The following is a 26,554-nucleotide window of genomic DNA, read 5'->3' as shown; positions in this document are numbered from 1 at the left end:
TTACAATTGATCTTGAGAGAGTTGTTAGGTGGCCCATATCACAGCAACAAAGGCTTCTAGTGGTGAATGCCCCACCTCCACAGGAGAATAGCAAAGGTTGTACTATCTAATGCAGAGAGGGGGAGAGAGAAATTTGACTTTGATGGTGCAACATTGCCTACCCAAAGCAAATCATTGGGCTATTTGAGGACTTCACATGTTCCTTGACACCTGGAGGGCGAACCACATGTTGAATGTTAAGCCCACAATTCTTAGTGTTAGAGATATTGATGACATAACTAGTGGACCCGGGATGCCCCTAGGTCGACCTTGACACTATTTGGTCGGCATTACCTAATCCAAAGCCTAGATGATGATGGTCACCCTTGAGATGACAAGGGAGGGCTTGTACATCAACTTGGAGCCCCAACGCTTGAGTTGTTTGATGTCGCGTCACTCTTTTTCCTCTTGTGAGGGTACATAAGTGTTAAAATTGGAAACTAGGGCCAAATTCCACTTTGGACAGCGCTTTTGAAGAAGATAGATGTGGCAATGATTTCCTCTTTCTCAGAGGGCCAAAATCGACCTAAAGATCACTAAATTTGGATAAGGAAAAATATATATTTACTTAAAAGAAATTCTACAAGTCGTGACCTTATTAAGGTGAGAAAAATGAAAATCTGAAATTCAAATTTGCCTCCAAAATGTTAAGGTTGGCTTCACCTCCATAAGGACAATATATATATATATATATATATATATATATATATATATATATGTCCTCCATTCTCATTAGATACATCAACTTTCTAGAGAATATGGTGAGAGTCGGTCTGAATGCACTCCATCGAAAAGGCCAAAAAGCCTATGTTTTCTCAGCCCTCTTTGATAATAGATGGTCATCCTTTACACAAGCCTTGATGGGGGGATAGAAACAAGTTTGTCCGATGGCCCTGTACAGTATGATGTTTTTCCAGATTTTTCTGTTGCACTTGATGATGTAAATATTCTACAGTGTTTGACCTCTTGGTATACAAACACAAGGCTATGAGAATTTTAAGTCTAAATCCAAAAATCTAGCCATATTCTGTTTCACTTGTACTCGGAAAAGTTACTCTTATTCAATATGATTCATCCTGTAACCCATTTGCCCCAATTTCTGTTTCAAGAAAGCGTTTGTGTCCCCCGGATGACTGGGTTACTAACTGGAAAAAACCTGCAAAAAGGACAGTACATGCTGCTCAATCTGTAACAACCGAAATGGATGACAAAGTTGTCACAAGATTTCCAAGATCAAATCCTTCTGACACTGTTGTCACCTCTATACCTATTGTAAATACAAATCCTTCAAATATCATTCCTTCTGTACAAAATCCTCAGCAGATCGTCATTGACCCTGCTGTTTTTGAAGCTTTAAAAAATATGTTCAGCAATCCTTCTTCTTCTCAAAATGCCTTATCTTCAGTTTGCGATCATCCTCATTGTTCCAAGACATATTGTCAATTTTCAAATGACCCTCCTAACCCTCATGGAAAGTCATCTCAAGACTTCCATATTAATATGATCAAGTTTATACCAGCTGAAGACTCGGTTTGTTCTGATAAGAGTTATACTAAAGTTGCATTCTTCAACCCTTGCGAAGAAATGCTTGTTCAGTTAGTCAACCCAACCTCTACTTCACGTTTAGGCTTTGTACATTCTTCTCAAATTCCAGAATATAAAAGACATCATATAGACAAGATTCCAAAGTCTGTAGAGATTCCGTCTGATGAAGAAATCCTCTCTTTTCTGAAAATCTTTAAAGGAATTGGCCCTTATGACCCAGCTGATCCTTGGAAAAAGAAAATGTTCCATTGGGATATTTTTACTCATGAAAAAGAGCATCTCTATATGCAAGAAATGTTGCTACAAGAGAAAAAGAATCGCAGGAAATTTAATGAGCAAAATAGTGAGTCATGGAAAGCCTGGATGACTATTAATAATCAGTGGATATCATTCTATGAATGGTATTATCCTTCAATTAATCAAGTAGAAGATGCCTTGATGAAATCCTTCAGAAATCAAGCAAAGCAGAAAAGATTGAGTGATCTAGAAAATTTTGTTGATGAAAAAATGGTTGAAAATGTTGTAGTAATTCCTTCTCCTCTAAAGATCCCAGAATTTGATCAGAAAATTCAAAAAATGATATGTAAACCAAACACCCCTAGAAATTTGGTTTATATTAGAAGTTTGTTCTAATCTTAGAATAAACATGATAAGATCAGGAACCCCTGCAAAGCATAAATGGGAGCTCCTTGATGGAAATATTTTTGAGACAGAAAATGATTTTCCTCCTTGGAAAAATATGGTCATTAGAGGACAAGATGGGAAATTGTACAAACTTTTGCCTTCCCATCCAGATGATCCAAATTCATCAGCCAAAGAAATGATAGCAGCTACTAATTGGACTAATCTTGCTTTATCCAGCTTAGAAAGATTTGCTAAAGCTAAATTTGATAATTTAGAAAAAGCAAATAGTGAAATGAAAGCTCTTCTGGATAGAATTTTGCAAAAGCAAGATTACAATACTATGTATCTAAATGAACATGTGAAGACCTTGGCTGAAAACGATCAGACTATAGCACAGAGTCTTGACAAGCTGTCTTTAAAGACCGAAAAGCAGATCCATGATGTAGCAGTTGCTCATGGACGAGAGATTGTTAGAGTCAATAACAATCTAGATTTTATCAAGGGACAAGTGAAAATTGTTTCTTCAGATTTAGCTACTTTGAAGAAAAAGCCAAATACTGAAAGCTATAAATCTGCAACTTTGTTCTCCAATCCAGTTACCACTGTGCCCTATTCTATTTCTCCTTCTGTGGAAAGTTTAATCAAAACTCCAAGTATTATAAACTTTCCTCCTCCCACTTCTTCTCATCCATACTCTTTATTTGCTAATCCAAGTTTCTTTACACCACTTCCAAAGTCGGTTTCTAAAGTCACTCTTGGTTCAAAGAAAGAAGAAGAAGACTCTAAAGAATTCAAAGGAAGTTTTTCAGAGTTCTTTGCTTCATCTAGTCATGATGAAGAAGAAGAAAAATCAGATGCAGCAATTACTAGTGTCAATAAGATAGATGATACACCTAAACTTGAAGAGTTAGAAAGCTGCATAAATAATTTCTCTCAGCAGGATAAAGAAAAATTTGGTATTTCAGCATTGAATCCTTCTGAAGAAATAGAGACTTCTGAAATTGACCAGCAAGTCCATGCTACTACTTCTAGATCCACCTGGACTTCAACTTGGAACCCTGCTCCTGACCGTCGTGATTTAATGAAATCAGAATATCATAAGGATTGGTCAGCAAGTTCCACTTATTCATGGAACATTGACAATTGTACCGAGGCCGAAGTAATGTCTGTCCTAATCAAACTCTTCTTCAACCCCAAAACATAAAGAACATCTACACCTTCAAAGGAGGTGATGGCTCCCTCTAAAATGAAATTGTCCCCATACCTGTCACTTTGACTTTGGAGTTGTCGCCAAGCACAACCTCCAAGTCAATATCATCCTCTAAAAAGCTCGTGAAGTGCTCTCTAGCTCCGGTCATATCGCAGGCTACTATGCTATCTATGAACCATGCACGGGAAGATGTGACATGAGTGGCTAAACTCACCACCAAAGCACAATGTGAATCAAACATAGCCGCAAAATCATCCACATCTGTTGAAGTTGCAACTCCGTATTTCTTCTTACCCTTCTTGTTGGGACATTGTATAGCATAGTGACCCATCTTCCCACAAGAAAAGCATTTCACTTTGCTCATATCCTTCTCCTTAGCCTTTTGTTTTCCCTTCTCTTTCTTTGCTCCACTAGAAGACCCCTTCTTAACCTTCTTACCCTTCTTGCCCTTTGCCACAAGAGCAACATTCTCCTCTTCACCTCCCCCACCACTCTTGTTGCCACCCCTTGCACTCCACCTAATCTCCTCCCAGGTGAAGTCGTCCCACATCCTCCTCCAACCAAGAAAGTGCTCTCTAGCCACCAAGCCATGGATAAAGCCATCCCACTTCTTGGTGAACCCATCTAAGGCAATCCTAACCAACTACTCCTTTGGAACAACCTCTCCAATGGCAGCTAACTCATCCTTCACCTGTGAGACTCTGGTGAGGAAAGATGTCACACTGTCAGTCTTGGTCATCTTGGTGTTGCATAGTTTTTGTCTCAACACCATCTTCCTGTTCTCATTAGAACTCTGGTGTAAAGAGACCAAGGACTCCCACATCTGATATGCATCACTCACCCTAACACAAGAGGGAATAAATGGTCCTTGATTGTTAAATTGCCAACCAGGGCCAAACTCCATATGGGTCATCTTATTTATGGCAACCGATATTTTTATTGGATCCCTCTCATCGAGAGCTGTAGGATTGATCTAAAGATCATCCGATTCCGATAAATATTCATGGAGTTATGAATTTATTTATATTATAAGACATATTGTCAAGTCGGCCAGCATCCTATGTAGGCTCAGAAGCCCAATAGTCGTGTCTATTCATCATCTATATTTTAGTATAAATATAGAGGACTTGAAATCATTTGAAAAAAAACATCCTCTTCATATGTGGTCTCCTCTCCACGTTTGTGTTTTGGTGAAGGAGAGACACAATGAAGATATGCTGGCCCAAGGTTGATGCCCTAACCGCAGGAAGCCGCAGGCATATGAGGATGATCTATGCAACACACAAGCCCTAATACGTTGTGCAGAAGTCTTATACGCAAGCCCTAATCTACGCAATCAAGGGGGCTCCCATATACGCAGATCATAATGGAGACATATATGCAGAAGACTTATGCAATGTCTTTATACACCGGTCATTGTGAATGCTCTACATGCAGTCACTGTCATATGGGTTATACGCTGGTCACTGTGAATGTTATACGCTGTTCTGCATATACACAGGACAAAGAGACTCCATACACGCAGTGACTGTCATATGGAACAGCCGCAGTCATAACGGCAGTCACGAGGAGGTGAAGCCGCAGGTAAGGCGTGGAGCTGCAGTCACGAAGAAGAGGAGCCGCAGCGATGAGGAGGTGTAGCCACAGTCAACCGCAGTCATACATTCTAGGCTATCGGCATACCTGAAGGAGATTTGATGAAGCCGCAGTGGAAGAGCCACAGTCAAACACAGCATTGTCAATGAATCTTTATACGCAGCGATAAAGACTCATTTATACACAGTCATGGATGGAAACTCATACGCAGCCATGGAAACATTTATATGCAGATCATGGAGTCATCTATATACTGTCATGGAGACACCTTATACACAGTCATGAAGATACGCTGTCATGGAGACATAACAGTCTCAGGCATACTTGTGAAGACAAGAGTCTTAAAGAAACACTCTTTGTCTCGACCTACAGTCATAGTCCCATCATAATTATGATGAGAAGGATTCCAGTGATCCCACAGAAATGCACGACATAGTGATCTCAGTTATAATAAAGGATGGCAAGAATGAACAGTCTAATATCATGATGCTGCATAATCTACAGCAGGTGCAGTTGCACGGCTTGAAGAATATGTAGAAACCATCTCTATAATGAGCAACATGATGATGGATGAGACAACATGTTGATGTATGAGATAGTATGATTATGTATGATGCAGCATGATGGGCATGATAAATAATGAGTAGCATGATGATGAAAGCAGGAGCAGCTCAGTCATCAAGGTTCGACACATGTGATAGTACAGCGTGGTGTCACACAGTTATGTGCAATAAATGGACGAAAGGCAGCACTCTGATAGGTGAAGGAGTCACCTTAGAGAATCAGTGGAAGCAATATGCCTTCAACTGATCTCATGCAATATCAAAAGTCAAGATATTGACTTCTATTGTAAATGTACTATCTCTGTCACTTTCTCTGCTAAACTTTGAAGAACATAAAAGAAGAATTGATCAAGGGTTTCCCCACATTGGGGTTTGTCCCTAGCTGGAGCCACATCTTGTGTCCTCTTGTCTTGGCTTGTCTTCTGTGATTTATATTTATGTTCTATCTGCAGTTTACTTTAATGCTGATGTGATTGCTAACTGGGAAAATTTAAATAAATTGCTCTAGCATAGAACATACCTAAAATTAACATGGTATCAAAGCGAGGTGAAGACAATGCCCAAGCAAGAGTGAAAGAGCAATCACCAAAGACAGTTGGGACAAGGACAAAAGGATCAATGGGTTCCACATCTCTCTTCTAAGTTCACAAAGGGTGAAGTCGAAGCAGAGTATATTATCAGAATGGCGCAGCGGAAGGTGGAAGGAAAGGCAGATGCCTTGGTTGCAATAAGTTCGGCCATCATGCAAAGGAGTGTCCGAATGGCAAAGACACATCTCTTGATGAAGAGATAACAATTATTCCAAGGACATCTTCAATGGTCAAAGGAATCACTGATAATGCAAGTCATCAAGGAAATGGTCGACTCTTCAAAAAAAGCAAGGAACCGCAGAATCTCTTTTATGTACCTGATCGCAAGAAGAACCTAGTATCCATCTCAGAAATGGAAGTCAAAGGTTTCAGGGTGGCACTCATCAATGGAAAAGGTACATGTTTTTAGAATTTTCAAAGATGTTTTTGAGTTCAGGTTTGCATTAAGTTACAGGAAGTCCACTGGGGACCATGTCCATTGACACACAGCACCGGAGCCCTGTGAGTCAAATGGTGATAGGGATGCCTAGATTCAAAAAGAGCATGAAAGTACATGTCTGAGATGTACCGAAGGAAAATCCTATAAGGGGACCATTCCCCTCATACAGCAGATACACAAGTTTGGAACAACACGAGGAGTTTGGGATTGATAATCAGGAATCTCGCATATGCAAGTGGAAGAAAGCCCTCTATGGCTTGAAGCAAAACAACCCAGGCATAGTATGAGAGGATCGATCGTTGTCTAATGAAGCCGAGATTCACTAGGAGTGGAACGGATCCAAACCATCCGAAGTTTGTGGATGATAGACCTCTCATACCAACACCTTATGAGGATGACCTATGCAGACCCTCTCACTTGCAGAAGTAAGAGGGAGTTGGATTTCGGATGTGAAATGATAAACTGCAAGCCTATGACTAACTCGAGGATCTTAACTTTCATAAGTTATACGGTAGTGATGTCAGACCAGATTTGGGAAAGTTCTTGGTGAACTTCCGTCCGGACATATGTTTTGCAGTTAGCACGGGGAGCTCATATTTGGTTAAGCCTCACTGGATTGGTGCCAAGAATCTTCTGAGATGTCTTCAAGGCACAATCTCTCATTGATGGAGATACACTGCCGAAAATATGAAACTGCATGAGTATTCAAAATGCTAATTGGGCAGGCAGTGTGGAGGATCACTGGAGCACTTCTTAGTGTTGTTTCGCTTTGGATTCTGCTTCGATATCATGGATGAGCAAGAAGCAAAAGTCGGTTGTTATAAGCACCGTCAAGACTGGATACATATCTACAAGTATGATCTCGTACGAAGCTGCCTGATTGGGGAAGCTCTTCAGTGAGCTGTTTGTACACATGATGAATACCACTATGATTCTCTGTGACAACCAAAGGAGGGATTCGATTATTGAGGAATCCCGTATTCGACGATTTCTCTTGCAAATAGACATCAGATACTACCTTATCTGGGATATGGTAAGCCTATAAGCAAGGAAGCTCCATCGTTATGAGATGATGTACAGGTTGCTATACTTTGTCTAAGCCCCGGGGGAAGATCAAATCTGTGATTTTCCCGAACGACTTGGAGTCGTCAAGAGACCCTTGTACAAGGGTCCTGCATGTTGTATACACTGAACTCTGGGAGCTCTGGGGGCTTGTGGTTCTTACTAGAGCAACATACGACCACAGGGTGACTCACCCTCCCCTGGTGGTACGCACTGGACAGGATGATTCGCTCTCCTGTGGACAAGATGATTAGATCTCCTGTGAGGTCTGGATGATGTGTTCTCCATGACGATTGTGTAGCAAGATGATTAGTTCTCCTGTGAGGTCTGGATGATGTGTTCTCCATGGCGATTGTGGACAAGATGATTCGCTCTCTTGTGGGACAAGATGATTCGCCCTCCTGTGGACAGGATTGATTAGTTCTCCTGTCAAGGCATCCCAGGACTCATGGGAAGTACCTCTCATCTGATCAATGAGCAGGGAAATGAGGATAGGGACCATAGTAGTACCGATGGATGCATCATTGTATGTATCGTACTCCCTATGCTAGGATGACCTTCATTGATCTGGGATCAATGATACTGGTCTGGGACCAGTGGTAAGAGTTGTACCCACTATGACACTGACTTCGGGTCGGTTGAGGACTGGTCTGGGACCAATGGTACATACTCTAAGACCGACTTCGAGTCAGTAGAAGATTGGTCTGGGACCAATTGTAGGAGTTGTACCCACTATGACACTGACTTCGAGTCGGTTGAGGACTGGTCTGGGACCAATGGTACACACTCCGAGACTAACTTTGGGTTAGTGGAGGTATGACACATTCTCGATCAATTCTTCTTCTTCATGGTTCAGCAGAGCAAAGCAAAGCCAGCAAAGCTAAGCAGAGCCAACAGAGCTGAGCTGAGCTGAGCAGAGCCGAGCCAACAGAGCATAGCAGAGCCAACAAAGCCGAGCAAAGCTAGCAACGCTGAGCAGAGCTAGCAAAGCTGAGCAGAGCCGAGCAGAGTTAGCAGAGCCGAACAGAGCTAGCAGAGCCAAGCGGAGCAGTGCAGGGCACTAATGGCAGAGATAGTACAGTCAGACATATGGATCAACGGATGGAGATGCCCCTAGTTGAGAGGGAGTATTAAATTGGCAACTAGGGCCAAACTCCATGTGGGTCATCTTATTTATGGCAGCTGATATTTTTATTGGATCCCTCTCATCGAGAGCTATAGGATTGATCTAAAGATCATCTGATTCCAATAAATATTCATGGAGTTATGAATTTATTTGTATTATAAGACATATTGTCAAGTCGCCTAGCATCCTATGTAGGCTCAGAAGCCCAATAGTCGTGTCTATTCATCATCTACGTTTTAGTATAAATAAAGGACTTGAAATCATTTGAAAAAAACATCCTCTTCATCTGCGGTCTCCTCCTCTCCACGTTTGGGTTTTGGTGAAGGAGAGACACAACGAAGATACATTGGCCCAAGGATGATGCCCTAACCGCAGGAAGCCGCAGCATATGAGGATGATCTATGCAGCACACATGCCCTAATACGTTGTCCAGAAGTCTTATACGCAAGCCCTAATCTACGCAATCAAGGGGGCTCCCATATACGCAGATCATAATGGAGACATATACGCAAAAGACTTATGCGTTGTCTTTATACACTGGTCATTGTGAATGCCCTACACGCAGTCACTGTCATATGGGTTATACACTGGTCATTGTAAATGTTATACGTTGTTCTGGATATACGCAGGATAGAGAGACTCCCTACACACAGTGACTGTCATATGGAACAGCCGCAGTCATAACCGCAATCACGAGGAGGTGAAGCAGCAGGTAAGGCGTGGAGCTGCAGTCATGAAGAAGAGGAGCCGCAGCAATGAGGAGGTGTAGCCACAGTCAAACACAATCATACGTTCTAGGCTATCGACATACTTGAAGGAGATTTGATGAATCCGCAGTGGAAGAGCCGCAATCAAACACAACATTGTCAATGAATCTTAATACACAGCAACAAAGGCTCATTTATACGCAGTTATGGATGGAAACTCATACGCAGCCATGTAAACATTTATATGCGAATCATGGAGTCATCTATATATTGTCATGGAGACACCTTATACACAGTCGTGAAGATACGTTGTCATCGAGACGTAACAGTCTCAGGCATACTTGTGAAGACACGAGTCTTGAAGTGACACTCTTTGTCTCGACCTACAGTCATAGTACCATCATAATTATAATGAGAAGGATTCCAGTGATCCCACAAAAATGCACGACATAGTGATCTCAGTCATAATAAAGGATGGCAAGAATGAACAGTCTAATATCATGATGCTGCATAATCTACAGCAGGTGCAGTTGCAAGGCTTGAAGAATATGTAGAAACCATCTCTATAATGAGCAACATGATGATGGATGAGACAACATGATGATGTATGATGCAGCATGATGATGTATGATGCAGCATGATGGGCATGATAAATAATGAGTAGCATGATGATGAGAGCAAGAGCAGCGCAGTCATCAAGGTTCGACACATGTGACAATACAGCATGGTGTCACACAGTTATGTGCAGCAAATAGACGAAAGGCAGCACTCTGATAGGTGAAGGAGTCACCTTAGAGAATCAATTGAAGCAATATGTCTTCAATTGATCTCATGCAATATCAAAAGTCAAGATAGACTTCTATTGTAAATGTACTATCTCTCTCACTTTCTCTGCTAAACTTTGAAGAACATAAAAGAAGATTGATCAAGGGTTTCCCCACATTGGGGTTTATCCCTGGCTGGCGCCACATCTTGTGTCCTCTTGGCTTGGCTTGTCTTCTGCGATTTATATTTATGTTCTATCTGCAGTTTACTTTAATGCTGATGTGATTGCTAACTGGGAAAATTTAAATAAATTGCTCTAGCATAGAACATACCTAAAATTAACATTGATGGCATCTAAAAGGATCCTCTTTGACTCCACATTCTTCTTGTTGAACTCCAGTAAAAGCATAATTCTCTCCTTCCATCGGCAAAATTTTTCAACCCCTGCCAATCTATCCTCTACTCTCAACCCAGTAGCCATGACCCCACAACCAACAAAATGGAGCAAATCTAAAAGTTGGAACCTTCCTCCCTCTTTACTGTTGGGTTTCTGACAATGTTTCAAAGGTATTAGTTCATTGTTTGAAGACTTTAGATGCTTGTTGCCCTCTTTATCAGCTGAGTGAAAATTGAGATATGAGCCTCAACTTAGGTTTGATACCATGTAGAAAATAAATGATATGCACCCTTAACCCAGTTTACATGTTTAAATGTGTTTGTTTAAGCCCAACCCACATGTTTTGATATGCAAATATAAATTTCAGTATGCATTTATTGCAAACATTAAAGAGTGCTTCTACTAATTTTTCATTTTCCTAATTAATGAAAAAATTATGGAATCATTCAACACTTTTGAGACACTACTTTTTGGTCAACCTAACCCCAAGAAAACCCCACAACCTCTTGGGGAAAACCGGTCTTCAAAGGAGGATTTTATTGATTGAGAAATTTAGAATAAGTACATAAAACAAACGCAATATTTATCTCCCTTTTCTACTGTAGCATTAAATGCTCTTATCTAGAAATTTGTGCCCACTATAAAATCGAATTTTCACAAATTTTTATGCCCAAATTTTTGCATTAAATTCTCAACCTAGCTCCTCAAAATTTGTGCCCAAAATTATACCTTGAAATATGCGCTAGAAGGTGATTGTTCTGCCTCAAAATTTGTGCCTAACAACTCCTCGATTTTGATGTTGCTTGTGATTGTTGTCCCAAAATTTGAGGCAGCAACAAAATCTTCCTCAAAATTCAAATTGTCTACTCGTTGGAATTCATGCTATAGGCTGCTCAAAATTCATGCCTCATTGCTTTGATTTGTGTTGTTGTACAACCTCCTTCCTCTAGAAATTCATGTTGCCTCCTAGCTGCAACCTCTCCTCCTTCATGAAGTTTCTCTTCTCCTCTTCTTCTTTTCATGCTTTCTCTCGAGTGTGAAGTGAAGAATGATTTCCTTTTTTCCCTCTTTTGTCTCCTTGGAAAAGATTGAATCCCTAAACCTAGGATCCAATAGTTGAGATTTCATCCTCAAATCTCAAGATGTGTAGTTGTAAAGTACACTTAGTACTTTACAGATAAAGTCACTTTATAAAGTACAAAGTGACTTTAATATTAGAAAAAGTACATGGTACAACACTTCTAAGTACCTTTTCCACCCATGCCATTAGTATAACTCATAAATATCATGGTGACCAAATTAATTAATATGCTCACTAGGCTAAAAGGGATAAAAGCCTAGTAACACCTCTCCTTGATACCATTTTCAACATTAAATAAGGTGTCTATTGTTTCATGACTAAATGTTTATCATTGATGAAACTTTGCTTCATAAATGCCTATAAAATTGTCTTCTTAATATCCTATAAGGAACTGCCTAGTGTGCAGACCTTATTTATCCCCTCAAGACTATTTTGCTATTGTTTTACAAGTGGATGCTTGAGGGCATTCCCCCTTACTCCATCATAATATTTTCTTGGAATTTTGCTCTATTTAGGCTCCATTTGCCCTTGTAGGTTAAGGTACGAGTCTAGAAGTGGGTTGATCACCTTAAAACCAAATATATTTTTTTCTGAACCCTCTATCTCCTAGACTGCTAGGGCAACTGCTAGGGTTTTAGGTGTTGATTAATTTATAAAGGGTTGTTTTACTGCATAAGAGTGGCTCCAAATTGTAGGATAATCCATATAAACCATCTAAAGGCAAAATCTAACATCAGATTGGTTTGCATACCCTAATAAGGCTAACATCCCCTCAATTCATTGTTGTTTACATACATCTAACAACCCTAAAACTAGTTAGCTTAAGTAAGCCCTAGTCTCTATTGGAAGCCCATGTCCCCTTCTTGTTGAACATCATTTGTAGGGTTTTTCTAAGGCCGCTATATGCCATTGCATGCTCTAATATTGAACATCATTCAAACCCTAACTTATAGCAGTCTTGTCATTGGTCTAATCTTAGAGAGCTTGAACCCTAGCATTAAATATCTTGGTCATCTTTGGCCCTGCCAAAACCTCTACCTATCCTTAGACCTCCAAAATAAGTCATCTTGACCCGTAGTATTAGAATACCTTGTAGGTGGCATATGGAAGGTGATTGTAGGGGACTTATTTCTAACCATCAGTCCATTAGTTTAATCCTGGATAAGAGTGAAATGCCAAAAAAACACCATTTAGTAGCAGCATGATTTAGCCAATCAGAATTATAACAAAGAATCAAGAGGTGGTAGGACGAAAAGAAGACTATAGCAGGCACTCGTACGTTTATTATCATAAACAAACTGCAGAAACTAAAACAATGAATTTTCCGAATGCACAAACTGTCAGAACATCTTTCCAATAAAAGAAAGCTATAACAAGAAGATTCAATAAGTTTAAAATCAAGTGAACAATCAGCACTAACACAAATTTCCTTGAAAAAGTGATCAACTGTGCACAAAAGCCAAAAAAATTTCAAGACTCTGCTAACATTGATCAGGCATCAATATATAGAAATAATGAAGAAAAGCTTCACCAGATCACCCTTGGAGCAATAACAAAAGAAATGAACCAGAAGCTCCTGGCCCTGATCTCAGGAGAAGAACTACATCAAGTTGTAATATGTATTCTCCATAAAAGGAACAACACAGAAAAACAGGATGGTTTTCCAGTGGTTCTCTTCCAAAAAATATGGCAACATAAAAAAATATCCTTTATGAGATGAAAAAATCAAGGTAGTCTGGTAAGATCTTAAAAGGCTATGAACATCACTTTATTCATCCTCATTCTAAAAAAGATCATGTCAGTAACTTTGTATCTTGCTGACCAATCTAGTTGTGCAACTCAGTTTACAGAATCATAGTCAAAGTCATTACTACCAGACTTTGGCCTCCGTTGAACCATCTCATATCAAAAGATCAATGATGCATTGTACATGGAAGTCAAATTTCTGAAATAGCACAAGAAACCATACACAGACAAAGAAAAGCACACAGGTATGTCAATGAAAATAGACCTAGCAAAGACCTTCCACTCTAATCACTTTCTGGAGTTGAAAGATAGCATTATGATCCAACCTTCATAAACAAGGACTAGATGCATGACCTTGGTTTCATGTTAGTTCTCAAGGACTCTGGACTGAGACAAATCACCACATCCTGCAGCAAAACAAGATTTGCCACTTATGCCATTGACAGAGCACCCCATCTTTCAATGCCCAATCTCAAGAGATAGATTCACCTATTCATGACTTGGCGAGCTCCCTTTCCAATTTTTTCTCCTACGCTGATGAAAGACAAATAGATTCACCGATTCATGACTGGGAAGCTCCCTTTCCACCTTTTCTACTACACTGACAAACAATGACTTGCTCTCCTCATAAGAGAAGTATCAGACACAAATATCAATGTGTACTTGTATCACCCTAACCACAGGCCCTCAAGAGGATCACTTCATACTTCTCAGTTGTTGCATCTATTTGGGGCAGCAAGCGACAATCAAAGATCTATCATTCTTCAAATTCCACCCTAAACAGAAGCCCTCAAGAGCAACACCGCATACTTCCTGATTGTCCCATTTAACTGGGCAAAGAAGTGACAAGCAAAGATTTATGACTTTTCAAATTCTAGATGGATGGAAACATTTTGTAATGCAGAGACAAGCAAAAATTTATAATTCTTCAAATTCTAGATGGATGCAATCACTTAGTAATGCCATGTTGAGAACCTTCCTCTACTTGTAATATCCTCTATCAGGGGCAACCTTCACACCTCTATCTTATATCAACAATGACGAAGTTAGCAATCCCATTGGCCCATCCTATTTATCTGTCAAGTTTGAAGCATGAGGCAAGTGACTGGACACTGTTATTATACAATAAGCTGAAACCTAAACTGAACTTCCCCCATAGGCATGACGGACAAGAGATAGGGCTTTTCTTAAATAGAAGAGATGGGGCAATCTTTACATCCCTACCTCATCAACACTGATGAAGTTAGCAATCCCATTGGCCTATCCTATTTACCTGTCAAGTTTGAAACATACGGCAAGAGACTGGACACTGTTATTATACGATAAGCTGAAACAAAAACTGAAGTACAAGACTCAAGGATATTTATCCTCAGTGGGGAGGATGAACCCAATTCCACCAATCCTATCAGATATCCCTCTATGAAAGCAACATTCTAATGGCCCCTGCTACAATTATACAATATCTAGAGAGCATCATTAGAAAAATCCTTTGGAGAGATAAAAATGAAAACAAGTGGCCTCTACTCCATTGGAAATGGGTGGCATTTCTTAAATAGGTACGAGGGACAGAATGGAAGATCTTTTTAGCAAGGTCCCCTATACGAAAATCTATTGATACTATTGATGGAAACACACTTTGGAATAAATCAATTAGAAGTATCTGGTGTGAGGCAAAAAATAGAAGAGATAATCAAGAAAATATGTATGCCTAAAGGTTGTATAATCTACAACGATGTGCTTCAAAGTAAAACTTTATCTAAGGTAGACACAGAAGATTCAATTCATATAAAATTAACTACTAAATTGTTTTGTTTAGACTCTTAGAGCTAACTTTAAGATTTAACAGCAGAAGATCAGACAGACCAGAAGTTTAGGAACTCTGCACTCCTCACCATTTTTGTATATTTATGGAGAAATTATGGATTTGTCAGATGGATGAAGATGTTTCTGAAAGCATCATTTTGCAAACATGCAATTTCTCCTCTGCGTAAACAAATAAAAGCTGAAAAAAGAGAAGAAACCAAAAAAGGGATAGAAGTATAGGCCAACCCAATGTGAAATTTCAATATAACCTTCTCTAACCTCGTCTAATTTCTAAACAACACATTTAACTAGTCATTGATGTCAGGTTTCCTCTTTGATGCTTTACATCAAATTAACTTCATCTAACCCCAGCAAGGTAGATGTGCCCACCACACCACTTCATGAGAATGTGTACGTCCCTTCATTATCTCAGATGATGCTTTTACTCTCCACCAAACTCCTCCCATGAGAGAAGCAATCTTTGCAAGGTCTCAGTTCAGATTTGGGAAGCTTTGCAAAGGCACATTGTATTGTTTCATGATGGTAAATGTTATTCATGAATGGCAATTTCTATCTGATTATGCTGAATCCAGGGCATCCTCTGTTATTTCTTGCTGCTTTATGGTTTTTCTGGTTTTGTTTATGGTGGTGTGAGGCTTTGTCGAGGTGTGGTTTGAGAGAGGGACCAGACCATCTTGGGCTACCCTCCTCTTGGGATCAGCTCCTACTCAGGTCTCTTTATTTTTTTCCTCTCATCAAGTCCTTACTCCTCAGTTGGCTGGGGCACTTACTTCTGAGGTGCATTCTATCTGCGGCAGGGCCTCCTGAGGGCATACATAACCCCGAAAGCTCATCAATTGCCGCGTGAGTTGGAACTAGCATTTGAGGGTGGGAAAATGGCAATGGAAATTTGAGAGGTATCACTGCTTCATTGCTGAAAGGTCATCTATCAAGAGTAGATGTTCCAGTCCCATTACAACTAGACAGCTGCAGGGAAGGGTACTCCTTTCCAAAAATGACACTAAAAACAAAATTCTGATGATGATGAACATGATGCAGTTGGAATTTAAAGCCATGGACAAGCATTTGACTAGGATAAAAGCAGTCTTACTGCATGGCAAAGGCCCAACTCATCTAGACAGTCCAGGTTATCAAGCACCCATAGATGTGGAGGTTTCCACCTCCTAGTCTCCTCATGAAAATTTATGTTTTCTATCTTTACTATTATAGTAGGATTATGTGTTATATTTTGTGGCTGTTAAGCCAAGGCACTGTAGGCTTTTTAGAACTCAGTATATTTTTTTAAAATGTATATTTTTGGACAGCAGACTTCCTGTATTGCCAATGGACCCCGGTTTCCCTAGTGGCAGACCAGAGGCATACAGAAGGTTGGATCATATGTAATCATCAACAGTTAATAAAAGGCCTTTAAATTACCTCCCCAACCCCTCCCAAAAACAAAAAATAAAAATCATCTATAAAGTTTAGAAACTCAATTATTGAGAAGATTTTTCTGCATAAATCACATCATAAATCATTTGTCGACGAGTTTCAAACCAACAAGTGTGGTTCATCATCAGGACAAGTTGAATCCAGACCATGGCGGATTATTTTCCAACTAGCAAAATTAAATCAGATTATTATCCAGCTAAGATTAATCAGAAATCAATTTTTTAAAAGTATGTTCTTATCAAGCCCAAATTTAATCAAACTTCAATTATACCCTGAAGATGAGCTCTGCAGTGTGGTCAAAATATTGAGGAATAATCTACTCCAACACAGCTCTCCTCTTGAATAAAATAATGTCCAGCTACCTGAGCTTTAAATTCATTCTAACTTTTTGTATGGAAGATTTATAGAATTCATTTCCATTTTAGTTATAGAAAATCCCAATAAAGATAGTGATTGGTTTCATGTTTGTACATATGCAATGAACACTTAGCGCAATAGTATAGCTCAGTTTGCCCAACCCTTTCTACAGAAGGCATAATACCCAGGGAGGTTACAGGATCTATTCCCAAGTAGTTCTGTCCAGTTACCAGCTGGTATTTCAACTAGAAGTCAATTCCATTCCTCACCCAGAAAAAAAAAATTACAGGGAAAGGAGGGAGAAAGGGGGATTCCATCATACTCTGACAATGTACCAACTTCCTCACTTGGAACACTTAATATGTGGGCAAGTTAAGGGAACATCTTTCTCTGGGAAAATTAATATAAACAATTACTGATGCAGTTACCTCCTTATAATGGCATAAATAATAATTGTGTTGAATTAATGTTTGTAAGGAATTATCTTTGTAAGGTTCCAATTTTGATGTACGGGCAGAATAAATTATAAACCTACCCATCAACCCAATGAGTCTTGCAAAAAGAAAGAGAAAAAGAGAAACTATTCACAAAACTTACCTTTAGCATTTGATGGCCTCCACTATCACTGGCACTGAAAAGTTGCAACATTGGTGTTTCTTTTTGCGAAGGAGAGTGAGTAATTTCACTGCCTTTCTCAAAATTTGATAAATCACCCTCCCAGTCCTGTAGTAGTCACAAAGAAACATCTTAATATAATGAGGTATTTTCCAAACAAAACCTTTTTAAAAATGGTGCATTGGATAAGGTAGCCTACATCAGAACACTGTATAGGTCATAGAGGGAAGACCTGTAGCTGCTCTCGGATGGCAGGCACAACCTTATGCAAACTGTCAAAACAGCATGGCGCACTTCCCGACTTCACATCATTGTATGTCGAATCTATGCTTCGAATAAGACACAGTAGCTCTTTTGAAGATACCAAAACACTTAATACCTACAGATGAAAACAAAATATTACATTAGAATACAACAGACTTTAACAAATTATAAAACCGGTTTTCTGGAAAAGCAAAGAATAGAGGTAACACTGCAAAGGACACGTTCAAAAAGAGATGTTATTGCCATTACATATCTCAGTTCTAATGATACAATGAAATACGCATGGAAATTCAACTGTGAATTGTGAATAACCACAGTCCACCCTTTTGAATCCCATTTGATATACTTGTCAGAAAATACATTAACAAACAAAATTATACATGTACTATGAAGTCCAGTATAAACTGAGATAAATCTCAGCCAAATACCAAACCTGTTGAAAATTAAAGTGATCATGAATATACAACGAAAATGCACAAATGTAAATTGGATTTCAAGTATTGTTTCTATCTGGATAAAAGAAACAAATTAGAAATAATAACCACCAACTGCTACCGTTATCAAAGAAGTGAACCTGTTAGAAGATCAAGCTAAAACAGTGAAATATTGAAATCCAGGAACATTTTCAATAAGACATAAAAAAAAATCATCAAACTTGGCAGGAAACGCAAGGTTTCGGGCAAGACCACTGCCCACCCAGCCATGATCCACCTAAGTAACATTGAGTTGCACTCACTTCTTATGTGACTTGAGAATGGATTACGAATGCCGATTATTGGCATATCGACATTATCCAGACAGTTATAGGGAAAGATTTGAGAAACTTAGGACTTCAATTTTCTTTGAAAGCAACAGACTTACTACACACATTCAGGACATTTTTTGGTCAGAAAAGCATTATGATTTACCAGCATGGATCCATCTTAAGCATAGATTCACATAAGTTGATATTCACATAAGTTATTAATATAGATCTTCAAGTAATTTATTTAAATAAAGTGTGAACATATTTTTTGAAAAGTATAAGGTTTAAACGTCTTACTCACATAATTTTTTTTACTTCTAATTACTTTAGATGAAATTATATTATAGGTCAAATGGATAACTAATTAAACATGTATAGCATATTCTAACTTAAGACTGCTCATAACTTAATCTATCAGGAATGGATCATTTGTTGTTAATGTTGAATTTTTCAACTTAATCTATCAGGAATGGATCATTTGTTGTTAATGTTGAATTTTTCTGTTAATATAGCACTGACTGCATAGGCAAATTCAATATTTAAAAGGTAGCAATCTACATTTGGATCTGGACGACACTTTTTCTCCTTTCCTGCTATGTGATTATTCCCATGCAAGAGGAAGTTCCAACTAATTGATTTTCACACTTCCAAAAGTAAATTCATCATGTCTGAATTTTCTAGATACAAAACCTAGGTATAATAATCCTAATTGTTGATCCTAACTTGAAATAAGTACCTTTAATCCACCATTGGATCTTGCTTTAAATAAACATGGGGTCTTGCTTGAAATGTCAAAGTTTATTCATCTATTCCTTGATATTATCAATAAGACATAATAGAATAAAGGAAAGAGCAATGCACCTTCTGAGTCATCTGAAGAACTGCCTTGGTATTGATGTGCACGAACTTGTGGGCAAATACAAGAAACTGAACAACAAGAGAGCTATAAAAAGGATAATTAGCCAGAACATAGTTTTGCCAATGATCATTATATCCATAACAACTTTCTTTCGTGCTTCTTTTTACTAATGATCCCACAGAGTCAGTACCAGTCTTTTGCTTTTGAAGCAAGCTACCTGAAAGTGGAGATAATCGTTGATCCCTATCCCTAAGCATCTTATTCTCTGCCTCCAAATAATGATCCTCTTCGAGAGCGGGCATCATTTCGCCTTCTTCACCAATATTCCAAGGCTGTAAATAATCCAACCATAGATCAATAATGTGTGTAGCCTTCTTCAGACAACCACCTACTGGCCAATAACTGAAAGCTCGTAATATAAACCTGTACAAAGGCCTCTGTAACAGAAGGGACCATGTAGCAGGCACAACCAAACTACTCCGTGACAAGGAAAATGAACTCAATCTCAAGGTATCCATTTGTGATGCAGCTCTCCATCCAGAATTCAACTCTTCTTGAGGACAACACAAAGTACTGCTTACATAATTGACCAGTATTTTCACAGCCTCTGTGATTTCTACACTGGGGAGAGCATACCTATGATATCGATTATTAACAGGTAACAAAATACCAAAAGACTGGCAAACCCGTGAAGGTAAGGGCGAAAAATCGTCATTCACCAACCAAAACTGTACAAAGGTATGAACAACAAACTCGGCGCGAGAAAATATCGATGGATTCTCCTCGAAAAAATGATGTACAGACACACTGGGAGCACAAAAATCAGATATAGGAACAAATTTGTGTAGATACAAATTCAGAAGATGCAAATAAGGGCTAGAATTGAACTTCACAGGCCTTCCATTGTCATGGCTACCGTGCAAACTATGCAGAGAAGACGCCCATTTCTCGAAACGAGACCGGGAAGCCTTCTTAAACCCCAATTTCATTTCATCCGCATCCGAACGATGCATAATATCATTATCTTTGCATACAGCGTAATAAGCAAACCAAAACATAAAATACTCAAATGCATTCAACTGCACCTGAAATCCTCCTCCATGGCCGTCCTCCTTCAATCGGTCTTTAAATAAAGCAGGGCAGACTTCAGATAAAATATACAAACCCCTCTCCGACTGAAGCATGTGACGAATCCACGCCGGAAGGCGCTCGGATGGAAACACATAGCGAACCACATTTTCCTCGTCTGCGGCAAAGATTGACGAAAACAAAGCTCCAGACGGCGAGAGAAGATTTACGACCGCATTCGCGGAATGCTCAGAGGTCTGCGCGATCCATCCGCCAATGCCGGACGGCTGTAAGACCTCCTCGAAGCCGAAGATCTTGCGGAGCAGAACGGGGAAGCATGTTATGTAAAAATGCCTGGTCTGATCCCAGCTGTGCCTATCGATGAAGGATTCCACGACCCGGCATGAATTCAAAATATCAGACGATGATGAGGAAGCATTCAATAACAGCGAACTTAATTCTTGGGCTTCGAAAGAGAAATCTGTCGAAGGTGAAGAAGACACAGCCATTGCACCTCAATTTTACAGTCTCTCTACTGATCCGGTCGGAGGCTTAAATCCCGAGATAAACCCCTTGAATCTTCCTGAACCCTCATGCAGAACCACTAAACCCTACACTACATCGGATCGCAGCACTCTCTGATCTAGTATTATAGGCATTCGAAGGTGGGGATACTCTTCTCTTTATTTCAAAATATTTGCACCGCCTTAAGTAGCTTTTCAACTTTTGCCATTTCCCTTGAAAGACGTTAGTGTGGGGTGGGGAAATTATGTTGTTTTTGAGGAGTTTTTGGTTTGTGGGGACAGGGCCACTCTCTATGTGACCATCCGGGCAAGCGAGGCGGTAATCTTAAGTTCTTGCCAGAGGGATATCTTATCTCTTGTGGATTATTATTGTGATTATTGATACTCTCTTATGAATTACTTACATTAGTGATAAGGATAGGGGATTAAAAATTTAAATATAATAATAAATTATATAAAAATAAATAAAAATTTGATGGGGTGTTGAGATGTGTGTTAGGTTATTGAGCGGATTTGTTATTCCGTTGTCACCCCAAACATTAAAGAGAGGGATAGTGTCACCCACATTTAATGATAATGCAGTGTCTTAATTTGGAAATCTTTGAAACTTCCTCAATTTCCTACAATTATTGGGGTCAAATTGATGATATTTGGTGTCAATGTCGTGTTGTCGGGTTATCTATGGGATATTTCCTTTGCGGCTTCTATAGTAGTTCCTTAAGCAACGTGGAAGGTCCAAGTTGTTCTTCCATGTTGGTTTGGCCTTCCATCCTTCACTCCATTTCATGAGCTAGACTATCTACATTTTCCAAGTATTGGCAAGGTTGCATGTGGCCCGCATACCCACTAGTGGGAGTACCTACACTTAAACTCTTCTAGGTTTATGGGAGCTCAACTCCAACAAGTATACTAGTATTGTCTTTGCTCTTAATTTTTTCCACTGGGTCAGCTACATTTATATTACTTTGGTTTGCTTGGTTTAGGATTTTTTGGGGAAGGTTCAACGTGTTATCTAGGGGTGAGGTGGCCTTGTCCTCCTCCTGCCTACGACAATCTTCCTCACATTGTGTCTTGGTTTTACCATTCCTTTGCAGCTCCTTTAGCCTTTGGTTTACCTTCCACCTTTATCCCTAAAATCCTTCATTTTGTACATTGTGCATTGGCCTCACTTTGGTTTTCAATCCCCTAAAATCCTTTTGTCTTTCGAGACTTCACCAATTAGGTTCACTCGCCTCATTATCACCGTGCCTCAACAATGGATGTGGTCGAGACGTGGCTCTGATGGTTAAGGCCCTTTTGGCAAACCCTGTGCTCAGTTGCAAGCCCTAATTGTTGTTTACCTCTTCAATGCAACTACCCCCCCCTGCCTTCCCACGAGAACTCCAGGATGAAATTGTTAGAAAATCGATAATGGCAACTTATTGTACTTATTTTCCTTTAACTTGATATCTTCTTGTGAATCTTATTTATCTTCTTTGTGTTCTTTAGTTAGATCTATTCATCAAACAATATCAAGAACAATAATAACAACAATAGACACATATATTGCCTTTCTTCTTAAAATATGCTTCAAATGATATACAAAGACCCAAACCCTAGACCAATCCTTCTCCTAGTACCAAGTCATCCCTTCCTTAAATCCTTCCTTGATTCTGCACCAAAATGTTAGACATTACAACTTTGACCTGCCAGCTTCAATACTGCTACTCAACCTGCAACTTCGACCCTGCAATTTCAGCCTTAAAGCTTCCAAGTAAACCCTAGATCAGCCTCCTCTTGGGACCTTCCTAATAGCAAGACAACTCCTTATGAGTTCTAGATCAAGTATCCTTCCTTCTAGTTACAAGATGTTGCACTTCATCTTCCTGCAACTCAGACCTGTAACTTCACTTCTTCCTGCAACCCAAAAACGCTAGAATTTCGCACGTGTGAGAGAGATAGAGCCCAAAACAAAATATTTATGTCCTTTTTGTGCTTTCTTGGCCTTCACTCTTCTTTTCCTGCTCTTCCCAGCTATAGATCGAACTCTTTCTTGTAGATTGAACTTGTTGAGTGAGTGTTTCCAAATGAGGTTGAATTGCTTCCTTTTATATCCTTCTCAAGGGGTCGAAATCTCTCCTTTAGGCCGACTTGATTTTCCCAGGGTTGACTTGTACTTTAGGAGCTTCCAGGATTTTCTAAACTCAAAAATAAATATTTTTACAAATATATTTTTGCCCATAAGAGTCTTACAAACATGATGTTGACTCCTTTGACTCGAGACAGTAAATCCTAAGACCTAACAAACCTTATAAGCATGAAGAACATGCTTTACCTAAAACACAATCAATAATGAGCATGAAACCCATGCTTTAATAATAATATATTTTCTTTTCTTTTCTTGTTTGTTACATAGGATACATATTGAAATGAGTACAACAATTATGAAGACCGAAACTAGTTACATTTTCAACAATCCCTCTTAACTAGGGAGGTATTCATAATTGTACACTCAGTACAACATCATATCTCAAATTGAAGAGTTATCACAAAAAGAGTCGGATTGATAAGCCATATTGTAAGCATCATCATCATGACCAGCACTGTCTCTTAGGCCTAACTTGACAATCTCTTCTTTAATCAAGAGCATTATGTTGGGAGGCTTTATGTGTGATACCGCACTACCTCTACAAGGCACATACCCCATCTGGATGTCTATAAGATATGTCCTATTAGGACTATTCTTATCTTGGATCTCGAATCTTGAGTCCTCAAAGAATATCAGTCCTCTTCGACCACTCTTCACTTGGATACTTATCACATCCTCAAAGAGTGTTGGTCCCTTTCCTTTCTTGAATGTAATATCATCAAGGAACCGCAAATTCTTATCCAATTCTCTGCCATTCTCTCTTCATCACTTGAAGAGGATAATGTACAATTGATGTCCCACATCACTCCCTCTCAACCAAAGACAACATCCCTATTCTCCTTTAATCTTGAGAATAACCCCCTCTAAAAAAATAGAGGAGATCTAGACTTCCCTTTTATTTGAGAAGTCATCATCACAAGCCTTACAATTTGCCTTCATAAGAGTATTAGCTACCAGTTCTTCATAGTTTTCTGGCTCCCTCTTTCCTCTACATCATCGAGCTTTCTTTCTTTCAAGGTATCATGGAGCCACCTTCTCTCTTCAATCTTGTGACAAGTTTCAGGGTACCTTTCTTGCTTATCACTTTCATATTCAACATGAAGGCATTGCATTGAGCTTTCCGAAACTTGAAGCTTGATCATGGCTTCCTTATAAATGTGATATTCTTTAACCTTCAGGTTATCTTATCATACTTCTACCATCCCATTCCAAATTAACATTTCTTGAACTTACAGCTTTCTAGTACCAAATATTGAGCTTCCCTCAATATTCTTCATCCATACAATTGAACTTGCCTCAACTGCCATCATATATTCCTGCAACATTCTTCCAGGTAGCAAAATAATATGTTAACCAAATAACCAACAATAATGAAAATTAGACTTGCCTCGTTATGATGACCTTCTCATTCCATCAACATCCTCGTGATCCATCTCCATATGAATCTTCTTTCATGCATCAAAGCGCCGAAGGATCGAACTTTATTACCAAGTTACAATTTTTCTTCTAGAGACTAGACTAGATGTTAATCATCATTATACATATATTTTAGAGAAAGTCTTAAATTATTTACACATCCTTAAGTAAGCCAAATCATATTCCTTTCAAGCATCATATATCCATATACCTAAGCATATTTTATGACCAACTTTCTTTCACAAGATTCTATACACAAGAATCTTATCCAGAGTTTTATATCCAACATGCATTCCTATGCTTTCATCCAATCATTTAGATATTCATATATCTCGCAAAGAGCCTACATCCTGACCCATTGCATTCTTTCATCCCTTTACTAGTATTGGTTCCACATTACATGGAATGTCTACTTAACCTTGACATGATGATTTTTCCAAAGACCTTCAAAAAACGATGGTCTTTCTTGAATCATGATGATTCAACTAAGCAGGATGATATCTTCCAATATAATGTTAGATAATGCTTGGATGGTCAATATGCAAAATGGTTTATCTATCCATCTATCTAGATGATCTATACAAAGAAACTTAATCATGTAAATTCTATACATGCTACTATCATATGCTTCTTTCTAAGATGTTAAACAAAACATATTATCCTAAAATAAATATTAAACTTCACAGAGAACCGGACAGTCAATGAACCTTCTTTAGTAGTAAAGATCCTTCACTTCTTCCTTCTTTGCCTTCTTCTCATGTTCTCCCATTGCTTCGGCCACATGAGCTTCATTCCTTTCCTTTATCTTATTGTTATGCTAGTTTGGAAAGTTCCTCCTAGAGTGTCCAAATTTGTTACATCCAAAACATTGTGCTTTGGATATGTCTTTCTTCTTGGCCTTGCCAAACTTTCCCTTCTCTAACTTCTTGACTCGGGCTAGAAAGGTTTGAGATTGCCCATCTAATCCAATATCATCCTTGACCTTGATCCTTGATTCTTCCAATATGCATTGTACCCACAACTTATCAAAGGGAGTTGAATCCTTCTTGGAGTAGATGCTTGTTGCAAAGTTGCTCCATTCTGGTGGCAATGCATTTAGTATACAGATGGCTACTTCAGAATCAATGATTGGTTCCCCAAGTCCTTACAGATGGCCTCTTAGTTGAGAGACTGTCATGAGGAAGGATGCCACATCCTAATCCTTTGATTTCCTCATTATGTACAACTTGTTCCTTAACAACATCTTTTGACCTGTTGTACTTACCGAATACAAATTCACTAGCTTGTCATACATAGCCTTTGGAGTCTTCAAATTTGCAACAAATGGAACAAGAGAATCTTTAATGGATTCCAACATGATCCTATGTGACCCTATTTCTCCTTTCTTGTATTTTTCTAGTTCTTGTGTCTTATATTTCTTAGGTTCACTAATTTCCCCAGTAACATATTCCATTACTTCTTGTTGTGTGAGTATTAAGTCAATTATTTTCTTCAATTCTATATAGTTTGATGCGCCAACGAGCTTATTGCTTTCCTTGCAAAAAGAACCCATATGACTTGAAGATTCAGGCATGATGTAATAATATGTTACTTACTTGATGACTAAGGTTCTCCTTGATGATGTCTCTAATCTTCTTGATGCCTTCAAGATCTTTGAAGAGTCTTTGATGATGTCTTAGAAAGATTTTTCTTTCAACAACCGCTCCAAAGATTCTTGATGCTTCCTTTAAGAATTCCTTCCAAGTGGACCTACTTTGAGAAAGAGATCAATATTCTTCTTAATTCTTTCTCCCATATCTTCCTTTGATGCGAGCTTGATGTAGACTTGATCTT

At 38.9% G+C, this 26,554-nt stretch overlaps 1 protein-coding gene across 1 annotated transcript in view; it reads right to left on the bottom strand.

The window, feature by feature from the left end:
• The window catches only part of LOC149258464 (uncharacterized), a 43,091-nt gene extending 21,734 nt beyond the window's left edge, over positions 1-21,357 (bottom strand). The window contains exons 1-3 of the mRNA XM_089418250.1: positions 19,588-21,357; positions 17,950-18,096; positions 17,700-17,825 (exon numbers count right to left, since the gene is read on the bottom strand). Coding sequence (XP_089274376.1) covers positions 17,700-17,825; positions 17,950-18,096; positions 19,588-21,162 — 1,848 coding nt within the window. The 5' untranslated portion in view covers positions 21,163-21,357. The remainder of the gene's footprint in view (positions 1-17,699; positions 17,826-17,949; positions 18,097-19,587) is intronic.
• Between the last annotated feature and the right edge of the window lie 5,197 nt (positions 21,358-26,554).

The sequence above is a fragment of the Pinus tabuliformis genome, chromosome 6 (assembly GCF_031772625.1).
Source record: "Pinus tabuliformis cultivar Carrire ecotype Pingquan chromosome 6, CPIR1, whole genome shotgun sequence".
NCBI classification, from domain to species: domain Eukaryota; kingdom Viridiplantae; phylum Streptophyta; class Pinopsida; order Pinales; family Pinaceae; genus Pinus; species Pinus tabuliformis.
This window is presented reverse-complemented; position numbering and strand designations above follow the sequence as displayed.